The sequence below is a fragment of the Pezoporus flaviventris genome, unplaced genomic scaffold (assembly GCF_033815535.1).
Source record: "Pezoporus flaviventris isolate CSIRO_AGI_PZ_B2104156 unplaced genomic scaffold, CSIRO_AGI_Pfla_v1 ptg000009l, whole genome shotgun sequence".
NCBI classification, from domain to species: Eukaryota; Metazoa; Chordata; class Aves; order Psittaciformes; family Psittacidae; genus Pezoporus; species Pezoporus flaviventris.
This window is the reverse complement of record NW_026892557.1, coordinates 1,577,607-1,597,334: the sequence shown is the minus strand read 5'-3', so window position 1 is coordinate 1,597,334 and position 19,728 is coordinate 1,577,607. Positions and strand designations below refer to the sequence as shown.

The 19,728-nt window shown below is 44.0% G+C and overlaps 2 protein-coding genes across 2 annotated transcripts in view; one reads left to right on the top strand and one right to left on the bottom strand.

Moving 5' to 3' along the window:
- Positions 1 to 1,278: 1,278 nt before the first annotated feature.
- DFFA (DNA fragmentation factor subunit alpha) lies at positions 1,279 to 5,366 on the bottom strand. The gene is made up of 6 exons (XM_061450158.1): positions 5,095 to 5,366; positions 4,412 to 4,573; positions 4,166 to 4,296; positions 3,452 to 3,641; positions 2,938 to 3,092; positions 1,279 to 2,225 (listed from the first exon to the last, which is right to left on the bottom strand). Exons 1-6 carry the CDS (start codon positions 5,189 to 5,191, stop codon positions 2,022 to 2,024), a joined length of 939 nt encoding a protein of 312 aa, XP_061306142.1. The 5' UTR covers positions 5,192 to 5,366; the 3' UTR covers positions 1,279 to 2,021.
- A 317-nt stretch (positions 5,367 to 5,683) lies between these two features.
- The window catches only part of PEX14 (peroxisomal biogenesis factor 14), a 76,249-nt gene continuing 62,204 nt past the window's right edge, over positions 5,684 to 19,728 (top strand). Inside the window, exons 1-2 of the mRNA XM_061450117.1 lie at positions 5,684 to 5,765; positions 12,635 to 12,682. Of these exons, the coding sequence (XP_061306101.1) occupies positions 5,730 to 5,765; positions 12,635 to 12,682 (84 nt within the window). The 5' untranslated portion in view covers positions 5,684 to 5,729. The remainder of the gene's footprint in view (positions 5,766 to 12,634; positions 12,683 to 19,728) is intronic.

The window sequence follows — 19,728 nt, the reverse complement described above, 5'->3', positions numbered from 1 at the left end:
AAGACCTAAGGTGTCAGACAGATACAGCCAAATGAAATGGGAAGGCTGCTTAAGCTGTTACTTGGGCAGACGTTATCAAGCAAATGTATGCTTGCCAAGGATAGTATAAAATATGCATAAGATATGAAACCCCTCCATTTGTTTTTCCCTTGAGGCTAGACTGGAAGGACCATCACTGCCTTCCTACAGGAATGATCTGCATGGTCTCTGTGACTCCATCTCAGTGTTTGCCTGGAAAAGGGTGAGTGGAATACTCCTAATACACACAGGATTGAAGTAATTATGCTATCTGTTATTTTAAGTAGATGTGAAAAAGCCACAGGGAAAACGCTTCTTTCCTCTTGTATAGCTTAAGGAATAGAATTTCAGTTGCCAAGTTGAGCTTGAAAGAAGCAAAAGCATTGCAGCTTTGAGCAAGACTGAAAAACTGGTTCATAATGGAGAGAGTGGTGATCACAAGCTGAGACATAAACTCACAGAAAAAGCTTGCTGGCAGCTAGGCTGCTCACTGCACACTGTTTCAGTTGGTGGGCAGTGTAATTAGCTTTCAGTGTGACTGAGCATGCCTCCAAAGTTCTGTTAATGCACAGCCATCTATGCTATTTCAGAAAGACTTGAACAGAAGCTTGTAATAAGTAGCTATTTAAAACAGCAGGAAACCTTTTTCCCTGCCATGGCTTGTAATGGTACAAGCCAGAAGGGTTAACGTGAAAAGCCATTGCCTTAGCAAAAGAGACTGACCAAAAAGTTGACAGCAGGCTTCCCCACTAAGTCCAGTCAATGCCCATGTGGGTAGCTTCACCTGAAGTCACCCTGAGTATTTTTGCTTACCTGCTCAAAGGCATTAAATATTTATTAGTTACCCTGGCAGTCTAACTCTTAGTGTGCCATAATTCAACTGGAATGTCTATATGCAATGGTTTCATGACTGCCCTGCTGTAGGAATACTCACCAGCTGGTATTCGGTACCATTTAAGGTTATGTTAAATCAGAGGGGTTTGCATGATACTAGAAACACGTGTATCTACTAAAACTTCCTCCAAAGTTCTAGCTCACTTTCTGGATTTCTTTCCTATACGTCAATTCTCACAAAAGAACAGCCAGCTGAGAGCTCTGGTACAGTGTCACCACTATGAACATGCATTCGCTTTGGACAGGTTAAATACAGAGTACTTCTCTATTTATTTCCCCTTTCTTCTAGCATTAAGGCAATATTGTACTTATCAGCACCTTCTTTAATCATAGCAGCTGGTGGAAATATCAAACCTAGTCCAACAGTAAGGTAAAAAGGTTTTAATGGTATTAGAGAGACTTCAACAAATTGTAAAATAAGCCAGTTAATACAAAAGCATCAGGATACTTACACTAATGATTAGGAGAGTAATACAGGCAGACCAAAACCAAATCTTCTGCCCCACAGCCTTACAAAGCGAGTATTTCCACCTTTGCTATGTTTTACAAGTTAGTGCTTACACACGGCACCCAGGAGCCAGGAGCTCCTTACAGAAAAAGCACAGAAGTTAGAAGACTTTGAACTGACTTTAGCTGATGAAATGAGCATGAAAATTCGAGTTCCTCGATCCCAGGCTGGAGCTTAAAGCCAGAGAGCAGCTGGCTAACCCTTCTGCCCTGTTCATTAACTGCCTTGAAGCATCTTCTCCAGAGGTCTTCCAACCTTTACACTGGAAATGGCAGGAGGACAAAGTAAGCAAACTGCCCGGGGCTTCAAAAGCCAGATCCATCATTATCAGATGGAAGCTGCTGGCTCCCAACCAGGTATTCAAAGCTGAGCCTTTACATGCTGTGTTTAGCAATCCCATTGTTCCAGTTTTCTGCAAAAAGTCAAAATCCCTTTGGTTACACATGATTTGAATCATCATGGGAGTTTAAGCCTCAGGACAATGCCCAGATTTGAGTTGTCTGACCACAGCATGACCAGCAGACTATGGCTCCCAGGACACATCTTTGCTTGTACTGATTCTAATACAAAAAACCAAGACACTGCAAGCAGCACCACAGTCTTATTTTTTGCGTTTTGAACTAACCCAGTCTCCCAGGGGTAGTGTTTTCTTGCCCTTTGATGTGCTCCTTAGGGAATGCAAAGTCTGCACTTGTTGTAGACGCTTGGAGAGCTCCTGATCACAGGCTCGCTGCAGAGCTTCAGCTTTCTGCTTGTCCCATCTCAGAGCCAAGGCCAGGGCTTGTGTGTCTTCTTTCAAGACCAGCTGTAGCAAGACAAGATTTCCAACAGTCTTTTCTACTGATGCTCCACCACTAACCCCTCAGCCCACACTCAGAATAGTGCGCACAGACACCTGCTTAGTACTGGTAGCTGGTACTGAGGATGTGCTGAGCTTTCATCATCTATCCCATAGGGTAGCAGGTTTTCAATATTCTAGGAACACCCAGAGCCTGAAGCTATAGTCAGATTTACAGAGGAACAGAAGCAATTACTTAGTTTCTACAGCAGGGAAAAGCAAGAGTAGCAAGTTCGTAACATTAGAAAGAACACACTGACTAATGACTAAAGTTTACCTAGACTTTCCTTTCCAGGCTCTGGGTTTATTTACATTGTTTTCCAAAATACAGAGGTTTTTATTTTGGTTTGGGATGTATAAAAGATGCATCTGCATACAAAAAAAAAGAACCCCAGCTTGCTGGTAAGACAGCTGAAACACTGGCTGAGTATGATCTGGTAGAGATTAAAACCAGAATTATTTTGTGGCTTTTCAGAGGACTTGGAATAGCATCAGCAGGCTCTTACAGAGGAGCTCCAAGCAGGGGGTAGAGTTACTGCGGAAGAGAGATTAAATCTCACTGCTTTGAGACTGAGACATATTAACATTAAAGCCTCCAGAAGCAAGGACAGCTTGTCCTATTGCCTCTCTTTCCAGAGGGAGAGATTTCCCAGGCTATGGTTATGTCATTCTCACCCACCTCAAGATCTTGACTGTCCAAGCAGAGCTCTGGAGCAGGTTTCTCTTTCAGAGCAGTAACGATCTGGTCACTGAGCACTGTTTTGGCTGAGGTGCTGGTACTGCTGGTACTCGTGTCAACCACATCCATCTCCTTTCTTGGTACAGTCTCAGATTCTGAAAAGTAGCAGAATCATTATAACCCATGACAAACAGAGGACAGCAAGAGTGGCCTGGACTGCTTTAAGATTAATGACATGCATTCTGTCTACATGCATCCTCTCACTTAAGGATAGACATATGACTTAAGCTTTTCTTCCAGTATTCTACTTTCAGGCAGTATGAGGAATGTAACACTGCAGTGAGGGGAGGACTGCTGTCTCCCAGGCAGGGAATTCTATATCAGCTATTACCTGAACCACACTAATAGCTGCTAAGCAAGTGACTGATTGTAGGCCTTCACTCTGTCTTATTCCACTCAACTATTTCAGGCATCTGTGAGAAGCTCCTTCTCTAGCATCCTAATTGCTCCTTACCTGGTACTTTGCTTAAGATACGGTCTTCATTTTTCAAGGCCTTTAGGTAGAGTTCCAGGAGCTGTCTTGACTGGCGTTCTTCTTCTCGTCTGTCCAGCACCTGCTGCAGAGTGTCCTGCAACACTTGGATTTTGGTTTGACTCTGGGCAAGTTCTTCTGCCAGGTCTGAACATGGTACATCAATAAGCACCTTAAAACAAGGACAGTGCTCCTGTTACAGGGATTAACTCATTCCATTACACTGATTAGAGAACAGACAGCAAGCCTTTACCTTCAGAAAACCCAGCATCTTTCAGAAGGTTTCTTATGAAAGCTTGTCAGCCTAGTTAGGTTGTAAGAGCACTCCACTAGTCTCTATCAGAAGCCAGAAGGCATCAAGGAAGGTGTGGATTTTTAACAGATTCTGGCAACTCCTGGCTTTTGGGAAGCTGGCTTTAAGGAAGGAGCCCATGCCAGCTGCCATTTGGCCAAATCCTGGCTTTTTGAGCTCCCAGTGCCAGAACTGGGAAGACATGCTGTGGGAGACAACCAGTGATGAAAAGTGTCCTTCTCAGACACTGGTGTGTGCTTCCCCTTGAGGAGAAATTTGACCGTAGCACCACAGCCAAACAACAGCAGCTGAATCTGGCTTGATATCTTGCTGCTTATTCTGTTCTCTGCCAGCTACTGAGATAAACAGATAAAGGACAGGAATGAGAGATTTTCCCACTGTACCTGGAGGTCTTCTTCAGACATCAAGATGATATTGGACAGGTCATCCTTCAGTTGCCTAGCTAGCTGCTTCCACTTCTCTGCGGCACTGTCCACTTCATCCATAGACTCAGAGAGCCAGGTTGTTCCACTGTCTGACACAAGAGCCATCAGCTTCATGGGTCATTCCTGATCCACCTGAGATAGCTTCATTTCACCAGGTGTACTCCAGTCCCCCTCCCCTTCCATGCTCCCTCAGCCACAGAGTACCTGAGCTTCTGCTGGACCATTTTTCATTCTTGGCCAGTGCCACAAATTTGGTATCAGGTGGCAAACACAAAAAGTAATCTTCATCATCCACAATGGTGCCATCTTCTGCCAGTACTAAGGTGATGGGCTCCCTGTCCTTGTCAATAGCCAGAATGCCACTAGCTGCGAGACACAGAAAATCCTTATAGTGAATATTAAATATGAAGCTGTGGTAGTGTTCAAGGCCAGGTTGGATGGGGCTTGGAACAACCTGGTCTAGTGGAAGGTGTCCCTGCCCATGGCAGGGGTTGGAACTGGGTGAGTTTTAAGGTCCCTTCCAACCTAAACCACTCTGTGATTCTGTAATTCTGATTAAGTATAAAATTCTGACATATATTCTGATATATATTCTAATATATATATATATATACATACATTCTGATCTATGTGTTGCTGTTTTGTTACACCTGTCAGAACACAAGCAGCTCCCGGTAATATAGGACCCGTCTCCATATGGTGCTACACACCAGCGCATACACACGACTTTGCTCTCCATAAACCCATATTCCCGATGCAAACCTCGGCGGGCGCGCTTCCCCCCATCTCCCTTCACCACCACCCCCCCCACCCCCCCCAGCGGCACCGCCACCCGCAGCCCGTTCTGCCACCTCCCACCGGGTTTCCCGGCGGGGGTTCCCGCTCACCCTTGTCGCGCAGCTCCCGCAGGCAGGAGGCGGCCACGCCGTGCTGCTGCCGCCCGTCCCTCCGCAGCACCAGGCACCGCTTCAGCGGCCCCGCCATGGCCGCACCCGCAACACCCCGGCCGCGGGGCGCGACGGGACTGGCCGCGGGGAGCGCCGGGACGTGCGGGGCCCAGCGAGGGGCGGCGGGTTGGGCACCGCGCCGGGAAGCGGAGCTTTTCCTGTGGGCTCACAGCGTCTCCATAGAGGCGATGTGGAGGAAAGCTACGGCAAGCCCAGTGTTGGCAGCGGTTTAATTTGGACTTGATGATGTTAAAGGTCTTTTCCAACCTAGTTGGAAAAGGTTGCCCTGCACTGCTGGACCCGTGCTCCCCGTGCTTCCAGCCTCCTGGCAGCCGTGGCATGGCGATGCCATGCGGGGAAAAGCTGGCATTTCCAGGCAGGAACTGTTCGCTGTGAGGCAGGGCAGGTGGCGGCAGCGCACACCGAGCCGCAGAGACCGGTAACTCACCGCACGAGTGGTTCTCCGTGGGAGCTCATCGGTGCCTCGGCGTTCTACTCATTCTGCCTTGCAGCTCCAGCCGGTGGCGGGGCTGTTGCATCGGTTGGTCGGGGATGAATTAGGCTGGCCTGGGAAGATGGCCTCCTCGGAGCAAGCGGAGCAGCCCAGCCAGGTGAGCGGGGCCGGCGTTCGGCCCGCTCTGCTCGGGCAGTGGTCGGCGGGGAGCAGACGGACGGGGTGGGACGGGGGCGCCGCCGCAGCGCCACGGGGGAACGGGTGAGGAGGGGAGACCGGCGCGGCTCTGTTCCCACCGCCCCGAGCCTCCCGGTGCCGCCGCGCCCCGCGGTGTGGGGGGCGCGCGCGCCCTGGCCGCCAACCACCGCCCCCGCACCTGTCGTAACGGTCACTCGTGAGGGGGCGGCTCGCGCCGCCTCAGCCCCGGCGCCATGGACCCGTCCTCGCCGCAGAGCGCAGCCCCCGAGGCGCGGGGGGGAAGCGGTGCCCCGGCCCGCCTCCGCTTTAGCGGGTGTGCGGCTCCCGGCCATGCGGTCACCGGTGGCACCGGCGGAGCTGCGCGTCCTGCCAGGTCGGTTCTGTGGCTTGGCGTCCTGCCCTGTGCGGCAGCGTGAGGTGATGCGGGGCAGGCTGCGCCGGGCAGCGAGGGCGGCTCTGAGGGGAAGAATTGGGCAGGCCAGGCCCGTTTCGGTTTAGGGTCTCTGAAACGCAATAAAGCACTTGAACAGGGAGAAAAAAAAACACAGAAAAAGCATAGTCGGAGAGAAAGCGATTGATGTGTCAGCTGTGTTCTGTAGAGTGCCAGTTAGACCAAACCGTTGTCTCTGCCTTAGAACTGTGAGGGAAAAAGAGCCTTGAACCAACAGCATAAAAGGGCAGAGCAGTGATGGATGTAGTACAAGCATTGTCCAAAACTGAATGGGGAGGGTGAAAGAGAAATGTAAGTTCGCTGGGTTGAGTGTGTGCTCAGGAAATGTATTAAAAGCTTAAGATATTTTTTAAGCGTCACCTGAAGTGAATGGGGGAGCCCCAGGGAAGGAGGGTGCAGCTGTATGCAGTGTAGATTCCCAGTCACCTGCTGGCTTGCTCACTGTGAGCGTAACTTGCGTTTCATTGTGAACTCTGCCTGCCTCAGAGTTAGTGTCGGCGCTCTCATCGCACCAGTGTCGCAAACAGACTCCTGTGTCTATCATACCAGTGGGGTTTGTAAAACCCTTCAGGGGGCTGCACAGGACCCCCCTGCAGCCAGCGGGAGATGAAAGGTCTGGCTGCTCCAGCAACAGGGAAGAAAATAGAGCAAAGCCTGCTTTTATGTCCAGTTGTTCAAATCCAGCCGTATTTGACTAAATCACTGTGAACCTCTCTTTTGATCCTTTCATTTTGGGCTGAAGAGGCTGAGTTTGTAGAGAACGTGGTTGAACTAAACTGAAGTGAGTTACATTAAATTTATACCCTAGCCAGCACAAATCTCTTCCTGGGCCAAGTTACCACACTCATAGCAGGCTTGCCAGGCAGTTTTGTATTGGCTGTGTGCTTTCATCAGTCGTAGTTTGAGGTCCATTCCATTATAGTCCATTCCTCATGCTTCCAGTGACTGCTTTCAGCATGGGGAATTCTGAAACAACCCATAAGCCACTTGAGCAGTCTACAAGGCAGCTGCCTAGAGGTTTCTGAGAAGGAAATATGGTTAATTGGCAAACCTGGTTGCCTGGAAAGCATTCAGGTTCTCTTCAGTTGGATATAGCAGCCTCCTGTTGCACCCTTCTAAAAAATACATTTGTTCAGTGGGGTTTTTAATCTCAAAATAAGGCTTGATGATTGAAAGTTGAAAAGTTGTGCTTTTTAATGAGCCTTATGAATGCAGCCAGAGCATTCCCTGGGCTTTGAAAATTAAGGGCATAAAGAAAGTCACTCAGTCACTGTCTCCATAGCGAAAAATGGGAATGGTAACTCTTACTGTGTGTAGCAGGGAGAGTTAAGAGTCTGTGAAGAACATAGTGAACATAGAACATACTTGTGCTGCTTTCCAAATCAGGAAGAGTTTGAGGTAAGGTAGGATACCTGGGCTACAAAGTTAACTTTTCACCTCAGGGACTATTTTATGAGGGCTGTGATGAGGTGGGAAGTGGTTTGAAGCCTCTCTGGGTGACAGGGGTCAGTTAACACCTCTTCTGCTGGATTCTGTCACACTGTATGTAAAAGTGCTGGCAAATTAATTGCACCCCTTTTGGTTCCTGTCATGACTTCATTGGTGGCAGTTTGTTTGAAGGGCAGCTCTGGTAGTCTGCCTTGCTTCAGGTGTGTGAAGGTAATGCTCCAGTTCAGCCAAAGCAAACCACACTATTTATCCCCTCCACACGCCCCAGGAGCAGCCATGCTTAGGTATTACCTTTCCTCCTTCCCCAGGTTGTGTGCAGACAGGGGGAGGTTCTGTCTGTCCAGGGCTGTTGGTGCCTGCTTATGACAGATGCTTGCATCCTCACCACCTAGTATATGTCTTACACTGGTTGCACATTCCTCATCCAGGACTCTGGTTGGGAAGCTTCAGTGCTCTCACATTCTCTTGGCTTGGATGGGATTTGAGAGAGTTTTGCAGCTTTGGCCAGAAAGAAAAGGTGTCATTGAAAATGTGTAGCACAGCAGATGAAGTCTTAAGGGGACAATTTTGGAATAAAACCAATGAAAATGTCTTTATTAGTCTAGCAAAATCTAAGTGCCACTCTCATGCAACCACTGCAGTTTTGACACCGTTAGCAGTGTGCATAAAAAGTTGTCCCTGTTGCACACTAAATATTTAGAGAATTAAAAAATGTTTACTTTTTACCACTGAAGATGTTTATTTGCTGTCCAGCATTCAACATAAGGCTATGAGTAGTGGCACTGCCTTGCTTAACATGTTTATGTTTGGGTCCTATCGTGTTTCCTATTACAAATCTAGTTAGTTTAGATGCTAAAAGGGAGTGTCAGATATCTTTTGGCTTATTATCTGTTTTCCTGAGCTTAATTTTCTCATTCTCATGGATTAATATATTGCCTCAAGCAGTGTGGGGAGAGGGGGAGTGTTGCAGCTCAAATTAAATCATTTATATAGATAGAATTAGGCAATAAACACTTATACCAGAGATTTTAAAATACTCATTTTTGTTTAGAAATCATGTTCCTTGGGTCTTTAGGGATGTCTTTACTATAAAATATACAGAAAGAAAGAACCGATCACTCTGTGCTATCCCTTATAGTAAAAGAAAGGGAAAAGCAAGAAAATGGTATAGCCTGTGAAGCAGAATAGCCAATTTTTCATGGGTGTCAGTATTTCTTTGATGCTGAATGCTTGGACAGTGTATGTGGCGAGGCTTGGCTCAGCCAGCAGCCCAGTCCTCTGGCATTCCATTTAGCCCTAACTCCAACTGTGAGAGAAATTGAAATTCTTTAACATTAGTTGGCGGTGGTGGTGTGGGTTTAGATAAATATGTCTAAATTTTTCCAAGCTGCTTAGTTTGGGACACAAAATGATACCTAATTATCTGTGCAGTTATGTGTAGAGGTGCAGAATTCCGTAGCCTGGAAGTCAGGATGTAGCTGGTCTTGGAGTCCTAAAAAGCTTGAAATTGTTAAAGTCAATGGCTGAACCATTGAGTTGGTACCAGACTGGTAGTACAGTCATGGAGGTCAGATAAGCAGAGTGCATTCTGGATGTGGGATTCTGTTGTTTGTTTTATGACACTGGAAGGCTCACTATGCTAAAACCAGATTGCATAGTAATTTAATACAAGAGGCTGAGAAATGAGAGATGACAAAGTGAGCAGAACGCACTGGTGTTCTAACATCTGTTATACTTGGTGATGTTCTCTTATGTGGTTTAGTAGGGAAGCAAGCAGAGTACTAAAGCCCAAATCCTACTTATTTTCTTTCTAAAGCTTTGATATTCCCACTTTGTATTGAGTCTACCATGTAGCAGCATTTTTTTCTTCACGTAAGGAAGTAGTTCAAGCAAATTTCAGAGATGTTGAAAGACACCTGATTTGTTGGTCTGGAGACTGAATTCCTTAGTTGCATTGTTAGTATATAGGTAAAATTTCCTCGCCACTTGCTTGTAGGTTCTGGATTCTCTGCCTGAAAGGTTGGTTTTTATGGTGAAGTTAAATACTCTCTGGACTATGATGTCCATTGTTTCATTAAATACAGGATATTAGACGGTCCTTGCATGGACAGGATAGAATCCTCCCTGACTTACCTTGGAGCTCATGTGTTCTGGGGGGTTACTGTCCCCTACTTTATAAGACTTTGCTGTTACACTATGCCTTGTACTTGGAAACCTTGCTAGAAGGAAAATGCAGATCTCATTTAGAATATTGGTAGCTTTGGACAATGCAGCCAAAGTACCATAAATATGACTCATATGTCATTGGGTTATGTGCAAGCACATACCAGAATTTCTGAGTATTTGTCTTCAGGATCCAGACTCTTACCTGTCAATCTAACACGTTTCTCACAGTACCCTGGGCTTCATTTGAAATCCTTCTTTGGTCAGTTTCCCAGGTTGACCAGATTTTATGTGCAATGTTTATTGTCTATGTCTATGAACACTGGTGCAGCTCCTTAGGGCAAAACATACAAGCTCTGGTACTTGAGATGCTCTGGGAATTTTCTGAGGATATGAATTCTGTGGTGGTTTTTCCTTCTTTCTGCCTTTGTGATACTGCTGTTTGCATCACACATCTGTAGGTTCTCTCTTTTTAAAGTCAGCCTAACTACTTAAAATTCTTTGGATTTTCCTTGAAACGTGCTACAGAAGAGTGAAACATGTATATTCTTAATAAAAACTGCAAATGGCTTGGTGGAACAGTTCCATGAAATAGTAGTTAACAGTTATAGATACTTGATTGAAGTATTCAACAGAATTTATCTGTGCTGCTCTGTCTGCCTCTTCTAAGCAGTTCTGACCCTGTGCTAACTGAATTTGATGAATTTGGTGAATCAGACCCTAGTATTTTAGAGTATTAGCTAGGGTGAGAGACCTGTGTTAGTCCTGGGATTTAATAAAATAGATCATATGCACCAAGTAAGTTTATCCACACCCAAACCAGGTTTTGTTAACTTATTAATAAATCGTGCAAGCTATGTTCTTGTGTTGATTCCCATATGTTTTCCATATATTTGGAGGAGTGGGTGGATCTTGAGACTGTTCATTAGTTTTCTTTCATCCAGCTATAAAAGATGGGAAAGCAGAAATACTCTGCATAGAAAAATGGGAAGCTAATGACAGGGTAGAAGAGAGAACTGCCCTGATCTTGGCGTCACATAGCACTTCTCCACTGCGGATAGAGTGGGCAGTGTGACTTCCAGGGAGGTGTTAAAGCTGATATTTGCAGTGCTTATGTCAAGTGAATTCTTAGTGACTAAAATGTTTGCAGCTATATAGTGAGGTAACAAAAATGATGATGACTGCACATAAGCAGACTAAAGAGCCCAGCTGTGAGATGTAGCTGGGCCCTGGTGATGATGCTTAGGTCAGGAAGCAGCTGAGCTGCACTATATTTGAGTTTCTGGCACCCTCTTGTGGTAAATCCTTATTTTTATCTATATTTTTTGAGTGTTTTGTAGATGGGGAATAAAAAGTATTGAGATACTCTGAAGGTGTAGCGTGTTAATGTAAAAGTGATGAATAGAACTGGAGGACAGGAAGTCACTTAAGGACCTTGATGGTATCTCTTGGAAGTTTTATCTTTCCCTATACTCAATGACTAGAATCCCTTTTATCTAACTGAGCCCCAAAACTTGATTCCATTACTAATCAAACTGCAGGTGTTTTACCACTGAGGTGACCAGTATGTGTCATCTCTCCTAAGATAAAAAAGCCCACAGTGAAGGCAGTGTGGTTTAGACCATCTTAACATCAGGTGAATCCCATTTGAAAGCAGATGGTTGACCAAGCTAAGTTTATATTACGGTAAAACTTAGGTGTCTCTACCTGGGGAGAGCTGATACATGCCACTTACACAAAGAAGATCAAACTACTTTTTTTTTTTTTTTTGGCAGTGAAGAAAAGCTCTCGAGTAATTCTGTAAAACTTGGGACTATGCCAAAGTGTTGTGCCTCTTCTTGATGCATACAAACAAAACTGCGTGTGAGCCTGGAGAATGGAAGCTCCTGAATCTGAAGTCTAGTCCAGTCTTTGGTTTGCTGACCTGCTTTAATCACAGTTTCCTTTTCTCCTGTGTACCAGCCTTTCCTAGTGTGCAAGGAAGGGTGTTCAGCATCTGCCCTAAACTGTGTCTTTTTACTTATGTGTGGGAAAGAAGGATGGTAGTGATGTTGCTGACATGTTTGAGGTTTAGTTAAATCACAGTAATTTGGAAATCCTTAGAAGAATAGAGCAGAACAGAAAGGGTGCATTACTGGATCATGGAAATGGGAGAAGCTTGGTGTCAAAATTAAGTTTAGTTCTTCTAAAGAGGAAAAGTGAGCCATGGAATCAGAGTGACATACTTTTGCAGCCACCTCAATACTTCAGGCTTCTGCAGCATTTCTTCCCTTTAGTATTGCAGAATTCTTTGTGGATGTCAAGTACCCATCAGGTCCTTTTGAGACAGGAAAATGATTATCCTCATTTCATGAATGGTTAAAGTGCTGTGTCTTACACCATGCAGTGTGAAAAGTGCTGCAGTAAAGAATTTAGCGGAGGGTTCCCAGTTCGATGCTGTTTGTTCATTGCCCCATGTATTTCAGAGTTTGAGTTAAGGTGAGCATTTCTTTCATGACATCTCTCAGCAGCCTCTCTGAGTCTTAACTTCTGGCTCCCTAAAGCAAGTTCTGCCGATTCTGTGCATTCTGTTGTTTTAAATGGGAACTTCTGGAACTTTTTTTTTTTTTCTGTGATTCTGACCTTTTTGACTTCAGTAAATCACAGATAGAAGCGATTGTGTCTGCCTAAATCCTGCTCCTCGGAAGCGTGGTCTTAACAGACAAGTATTTCTGAATGTGTCCATCAGGTGGCAATGTAACCTCACTGTTCTTTTTGCTTTACAGGCTGGCTCCTGCCCTGCGACTGAAAATGCAGCATCTCGGGAGCCGCTGGTAAGTTCTTCGAGAAGCAGCGTATATTTTTGCTGATAATGTAGTATAGATGAATTGTTCTCTTTGCTGCATTATTTTGCATCCATTGCTTTGCTTTTCTAAGGAGCTGGTGCTTTGTGAGAGGTGTGTAAACTGCCTTATGTTGCCCTGCTGTTGACCTTTGACCTGTAGCCATAACCTCCTACCTTTCTGGGGTTAGAAATGGGTCACCTAGGCCACTGAGTTGTCCTTGAGCATGGACTGCTTGTCCTAAGGGTGTGCAATGTATGCTCTTGATCAGTATGCTTCTTTAGTAAAGAGTCTGAAGAAAGACCTGTGCAGCATAATTTAAACTGAGATTCTTACTGCTATTGTCTGATAAAAACCCCCTCTGCAGTTCAGAGGCCTTATTCAAGCTGTCTTTATATTCAGATGCATCAAGAGTGAGCTTAGAAGTGTCTGGAAGCTGGCCTTGCATGTGATCCAATGTTTTCACTCTAGAACTGTTTTGGAAAGAGCTTTTTTTTTTCTTTTTTGTGATGATAACTAAAAGAACCCCGTTTTGTTTTCTTTTTGATGGTGATGGAGGGGTGGGAAGTGAGCCACTATTCTCTGGAGCTGCAGAATATATATATTTAATATATATATATATATATATATATATACACACAATCTTCTCTTTTTTTTTTTGCTTCCTCTTCAGCCATCTATAACTCAGTCAAAACCTTGCCAAAATGCTTAGCCCATGTTATTGTCCTAAACTTGTGAATCTCTAATTGGGATTCTTCTCTGGCTTTCATTTGATGATCATAGTGAATACAAGCTGTTTGCAGGGAGAAGACTTAAGTACTTTCCGTAATGGTGTGGCACTGGCCACATCAAAGTATTTTTACCTTGTAACTCTTATCTGGAGAACACAGGAGATGATTTTTACAGGAGAGAGATGTGAGTAAAGACTGTGACCTGGGAAGAGTCAGTAAAATGCATGAAATGAAAGGGATGTTCGTGAGATGTGTTAAGCTCTGCAGTGAAAACCTCTTTAGTAACACTATGCCATCCCATAGTCATCTGTATGTGAGATTAACTAGAGTTATTATTAACACCATGTGCTTTTTGATGGATTTTGTGGTTTGTTTTTGGGGGGGTTTGTTCCCCTCCACCTTAGGAAGGTCATAGCAGGCAGCAGATCATCACACCCTGTAGTGGTCAACACTTTCTTCTCTTTCTCAAGGCAGATCCTAACATTACTTTTGATTTAATTAATTTCTTACTGTATGTGCAACTGAAGAATTGCTCAGAGGAAGCACATAGCAGTTGTGTATCCTTCTTTATATGTGTATATTTCTACCACATAAAAATATTTATACATTTAAAGAACTCTAACATAAACTTTGTTCTCACAATGGTGAGTCTAGTGTGTGAGCTAATTAAAGCCCTTTGAAAGGTGGAGGCTTTCTCCTTATTCTTTCTTTTCATATATTAAACTCTCACAGTCTTTGTCACGTTTGCTTAGGAATCATTATTACTTCCAGCTGAGTATGTTTAGAAGCCTTATTAAATGAGCAGTTCAGTTCTGTGAGCCAGATGACCTAACTTACACCACACTACTGTGGCTTCTCTGTAGCCAGGATCATGCATGCTGCCTTCTAATGCATGCAGTAGATGTCAGTCCATGAAGCAGACTTGTGGGCACATGGGACCATGTCATAAAAATGTTTATGGAAACACCAGAACAAACTGTGGCATGAATCCAGCAAATGGCTCTGTATGGAAAGACGTTTGCTCCAGCTTACCATTGCTGACTTCAGATCTGGTGCAAAGCAGTTGAAGAAGGCCTACAGAATCCAGAGGAGGGAGAAAAGAGTCTAATGGCCAACTTCTGCTCTGTACCCTTTCACCTTTTTTGCCTTAATTGGTGACTGAAAATACTCAGTGCTTTGCAAGACTGAAACCTGCTCAGAACATACAGGTGGTGTTACACACAAGAATAAAAAAGCAATAGCATTAAACATCTTGTGTCGTATCAGCGGATGCCATTACAGATTCATACAGTATTTGTGATTCTAATGGGCACTGTATCCTCCCAGGTGCTAATACCTTCTGCTCTGTGCTCAGTGGCACCGTCTTCTGTGTCCTTTGTACCCCTGCAGTCTGCTGCTTTCAACCAGAATCCAGGAGAAGCAATGATTTCTAGCTGTTTGTAGGAGGACTTCAGTGTTCTACAAGATCATGTAGCAGATGTAGTTTGACGCATCATATTGTGTCCTGCATTTTGGGTTTATGGCCTTACTGAGGCCTTCAGAATAGAGCCCTCCAAACTCATGTCACACTCCTAATTGCTTTTTCTTCAACCTACTTCTGATGTTTCGAACTACCAAAAGGGAGATAAGGGACTCAGTGTCCATGCCATTAATCTCTTGAGTTATCCAGTGTCCTTACAATAAACCGTCCTAACTGAAAAACACTCCCTAATAAGAGGTCATTGTGTAACAGCACTGACAGTGGAGAATGAGTTGGAGGGGGATGGGGAAGCTGTAATTTTTGCAGCAGAGAGCGGACACTCATTTCCCTGGCTGTCGGTCTTGCCCCATTAAAATTTGCCGTGTAGCTCCATAGTGGGAAGTGTAACCTTGTGTTAGCAGAGTGTCAGCATCTCGCTCTGCTGCTGTTTACAGCCACGTTTGTCATCGTCAGCCTGGGATCAGCTTCTCCTTGAGTCCAGCTTATCAATGAACACTGCTGCATCCCTTTCTGCTCGTATGTGCAGCCACCTCTGATAAGCCTCTCAACACTTGTGGAATTGGAATAGGTTTGTCTTTTTGCAGCCACTCAAAGTCCTGGGTTGTGCAAAAGGCATAACTACAAAGGACAAATCCCCTTTCTGTGAGATTAAAGCATTAGAAATTCCCCTTTTTTCTTGAATCTTTGTTTCTTCAGTCTAGTTTCTCTCTTTAGTGTAATTATGTCATCTTTTTTTACTTCTCTTTTTCGCTTGCTTTGTCTCTCCCTAGCAGCATCTTTTAGCTCTTTAACCATATTGTGCTGCTTTTGAGATGTTATCACGAGCTTGAATATGTTTGCCGTTGGCCTGTGCTTTCTGCCAAATGTGCTGCAGTTGAAATTGCAGCTATGAAGGTTGTACACATGAGAGCCTCTATGATGAACCTAAGGAAGCAGAGCTTGTAAGTGAGGCCTTTCCACATGCTGCTTGTTTGTTGTTTGTTTTTTGACTTTTTGCTTCCTGCCACGAAACATACTCATTCCCTTGCTGGTGCTTGTTACCTGGAAGATGTACTAGTTGTAAATATAGAAGTACTGGTTATAAATGTAAAACGCTCTCTTGGTTTCTCACTAAGTTACAAAATCCCTGGGTCATGGTATAAAGACCAGGATATTTCTTTTGCAGGATTATTTAACTTTTCTTCTTTTATGTTTAGCATCTGCTGTTTCTTTCTGGTTTTTGCTGCACTGAAACATGGACATTTAATTCCCCTTCTAACACGCTGTTCAAAGGTACAAGGCAACAAGAATTACTGCTACCTCTGAAGCATTTAGTGTAGAGTTTGTTGGGATGTGCTGGAGCCCTTGTAGCTTTTCCCCACCCTTTGTTAAACTTATCTTCAAAATTTTAAGGGTCATGATAATGACCGGAGTACTTATTACACCCCTTTTTATGCGCACATCATAGGGTACACTGCACACATTCATTATTGTGTTTAAGGAACATGTCCATGTTATCTCCATTTGCCAGAAAAACTAATTGAGATACAGGTTAACTGCCTGGCCATGTTAGTCCAGCAAGTTAGTGCTATGGTGTAAGACCTAGTCTGTTGGCCTGGTAAATGAGGTAATTTCTATTTCAGGGCCTTCATTCTGCCTCTTTTATTTCTTAGGAAAAGCCTCTAGTCTTGCACATGTAATACGTATTTTTTAAAGTGATTGTGGTATACTGCTGCTTCCGTAGTTCATCCTTTTCTTGGTTTTGTGTAATTTTCTGGTGATTGAGGGATAACGAAAAAATGGAGAGCAGAGAAGACACTTGACATTTCTATATACAGTGTGTATCCACAGGCACAAAGTCACATCAGTCAGTATGTCTGTGCTGAACACATTCAGTTTTGTACGTATCTTTGCTTTCCTGAGCCATCAGTTGGGTTCTCAAATTGAAGCTGTGACTGGGACTTGGTTCTGGGTATATTTAGTTCCCCTAAGTTTTTTGTCTTCAGTTGCTATGTTTCCTTGGAAGTAAACCAGTAAGATTTGTGGTGTGTGCTTATGATGGATAAAACTTTTGAAATTGAAACTGGACAGTTAGTTACCCTTTACTCAGCTGCTTGGATTTAGGTGCTTAGCGTTCAGTGACAGACAATAGAATTACTAGATCCTTTCTGTTTCATTGCCTCCTTTTAAACCTTATCTATTCTGTTAAGCTTCCTTGTAAGTAGCCTGTGGTTAAAGAGAATTTCATTTAGGTTTCTGAGAAAGGAGCTTAGCAATTGAGATCTTAAGTTTCACTACTTTTAGCGCTAACTGCTGCAATTAGAAGTTGCTGGAGCCTAAACAGTATCAACCCTGTGGTCTTTAACCATGTGAACAAACCCTGAGTGGGAATTGAGAAAAGGTTACAGAACTGTGCTGTCAGATTTGAGAGAGCTTGTTGGAACTAATGTTAGTTAATGTTAGTACTCTAACTTAGAGTACTCAGAATCCACTTTTTATGAATAAGCCTTTGGGCACATTGAGAATCCATTTCCCTCCACTTCTTGTGAAGCAGTAAATGCTCTTTCTGCCCTATCAAAGCCTACAGAAAACAAGATACATGGGAATTTTTTAAAGATTCTGCTGTGCCTGAAATTGTTGTTTGAAATGAAGAACGGTATTTTCACTGAAAAGCTCATCCTTTGTTTTCAGGAGCACATTGTTAGGCAAGGGATACCACAGTACCCTTTTCCTTTCTTTTAAAGCTCAAAGGTCCTGCTCGAGATTTGTAGAAAAGCGTGACTTTTTTCAGAAGGACCTTCATTTCCAGAAATGACATGAGGGACTGGAGTCCACTGGAGGGACACTCCCGTCACACTTTTGCTTTCCATTTTCCCAGCCTTTATTGTTTAAGACGAGATTTATACCTGTTTACTGTACAAATCTTCTGTCTGCCACACTGGGTTTGTTCGGAGTGGTGGCCTACACTGAATGATTCTCTAAAAGTAAATCCATCCAGAGGGGGTTTCCAGACAGCCAGAGTCAGTAGAAAACTAACTTACAGCCCCCAGCGAAACATCAGTCAGGATAATTTACCACTGTCAGCAGGAGGGAAAGAGAGACTCAGTTTTGTGACCTCCCGTGCAGGCAGTAACCCTAGTGGTGTGATAAAGCTGCAGTTGGGCAGGGGAGGCCCTGAATGTGTTGCTGTGGATTCCCGGTGCTGGACAATAATTCCATCAGGCTGTGGAGGGCAATTGCTGTGCAGATTTCAGTTTTATTGGGCCACGAACAGGGAGCCAGAGTTGTGTGACTGCTTTACAGAACATCCTTTGGTTTGCTGTATTCCTTTGGAATTCTATAATTTACTGAAGCAGACCTCTCTTGTGTTTGACCTTTTGATAAATTTGAGATTATTGTTTTTTTTTCCTGGTTTTGTCTATTAGTTCTGTGTGTTCATTGACTTCATTCGTTGTTCATGCAAAATGTGCTCGCTTAATCTGTCACTCCCTTTACTCTGTTGATTTAGAGAAATATGATGCGCAATACAAATTCACTTACTAGTAATTAAAGGAACACTGTCATGTCAAGTTAAGTGGCCCATCTGAGGTCAATGAGACAGGGTTTTGGGGGGATTCCCTTAAATCCCAGTTTTAAAAGAGGCTGAACTGTCATAGTTTGGGATATAAGTGAGTTCTGTTGTAGTACTATACAACAATGTATGAAAGCTAAAAGCTTGCAGGAGTTACAGGCCAAAGCAGGTTAAGACCCTTTCAGGCTGTGCAACATGTAATAATGGCTTTGCCTGTTCCTAACAGTTTACAGGTTAAACAACTGGGTGGGGCAGCATAACAGCTAGGACTGGTACCATCATTTTCTATTACTAATACTGTGGTGAGTATTTGTGCAGAAGAGAGTTCTGAAAGCAGTCCCTACTTGCTTTTCAGACAAACCAACCTACAGGTCAGAAGACTTTTAGGATGGTTTTTAAATAGTTGTGATACTCTTAAGTTGTTCTTTACAAAACCTGCAAAGAAATTCAAGTACTAGGAGTCAGGTTAGACTCTTTTTTAATGTTAAGTGATTTGACTCCCAGAGATCCCAGATCTCTCACTGAAGATAAAATGGAAGCTACAGCACTTTGTGACATTGGAAAAAAAAAAACCAAACAAGAACACTGGCACACAGTTGGGAAATACTTAAAGTTACTTGATATTTCCCCCTTGAGAAAAATGGATGTAACTACGTTCATATGGTGTTTCGGAGGTCTAAACATGCTACACCTTCAAATTCTTTTTTTACAGATTATGGCCTGCTTTGCTGTCAGCTGGCTGCGCTGCATGAATTGGCAGCCCAGCTCTTTGCCTGCTCAGTAAGATCGGGAGCACTTTGCTGTGTGCATCCCAGCACATCCCTTGGAAAGGGTCCTATGGATTTCAAACCAGTGACAGTGGCACAGCAAAGGGATGCCTGCACAGTGTGCATCTTGGTAATGATGGGGTATGGGATTAAGGTGAGAGGATAGCATCATTTCAGCTACATGTGTGGAAAATATGCTATGTGCAGAACAACTTGTAGAGGGCAGCAATTGCCCACAGTTCTTTCTGCTTAAGGAGGGAAGGGACCAGCTTAAGAACTTCACAGGAGTCTCTGCCTTTTTAGCTTCTTGAAATAACTTTATGGAGGAGACTTGTTCTTTGGAGTGTCTCTTGACTCCACATTATTAAATTCCTAATCTGGAAAGTGTTTACTAGAGATTCTTAATTCTTCTCCTATCTCTCATACCACTGAGCAGTTGGACTTCTTTGCCGATACCCAGATGATGCCTGTGTCATTGTTACTGCAGTCAAAAGAGTCTAATGACAGCT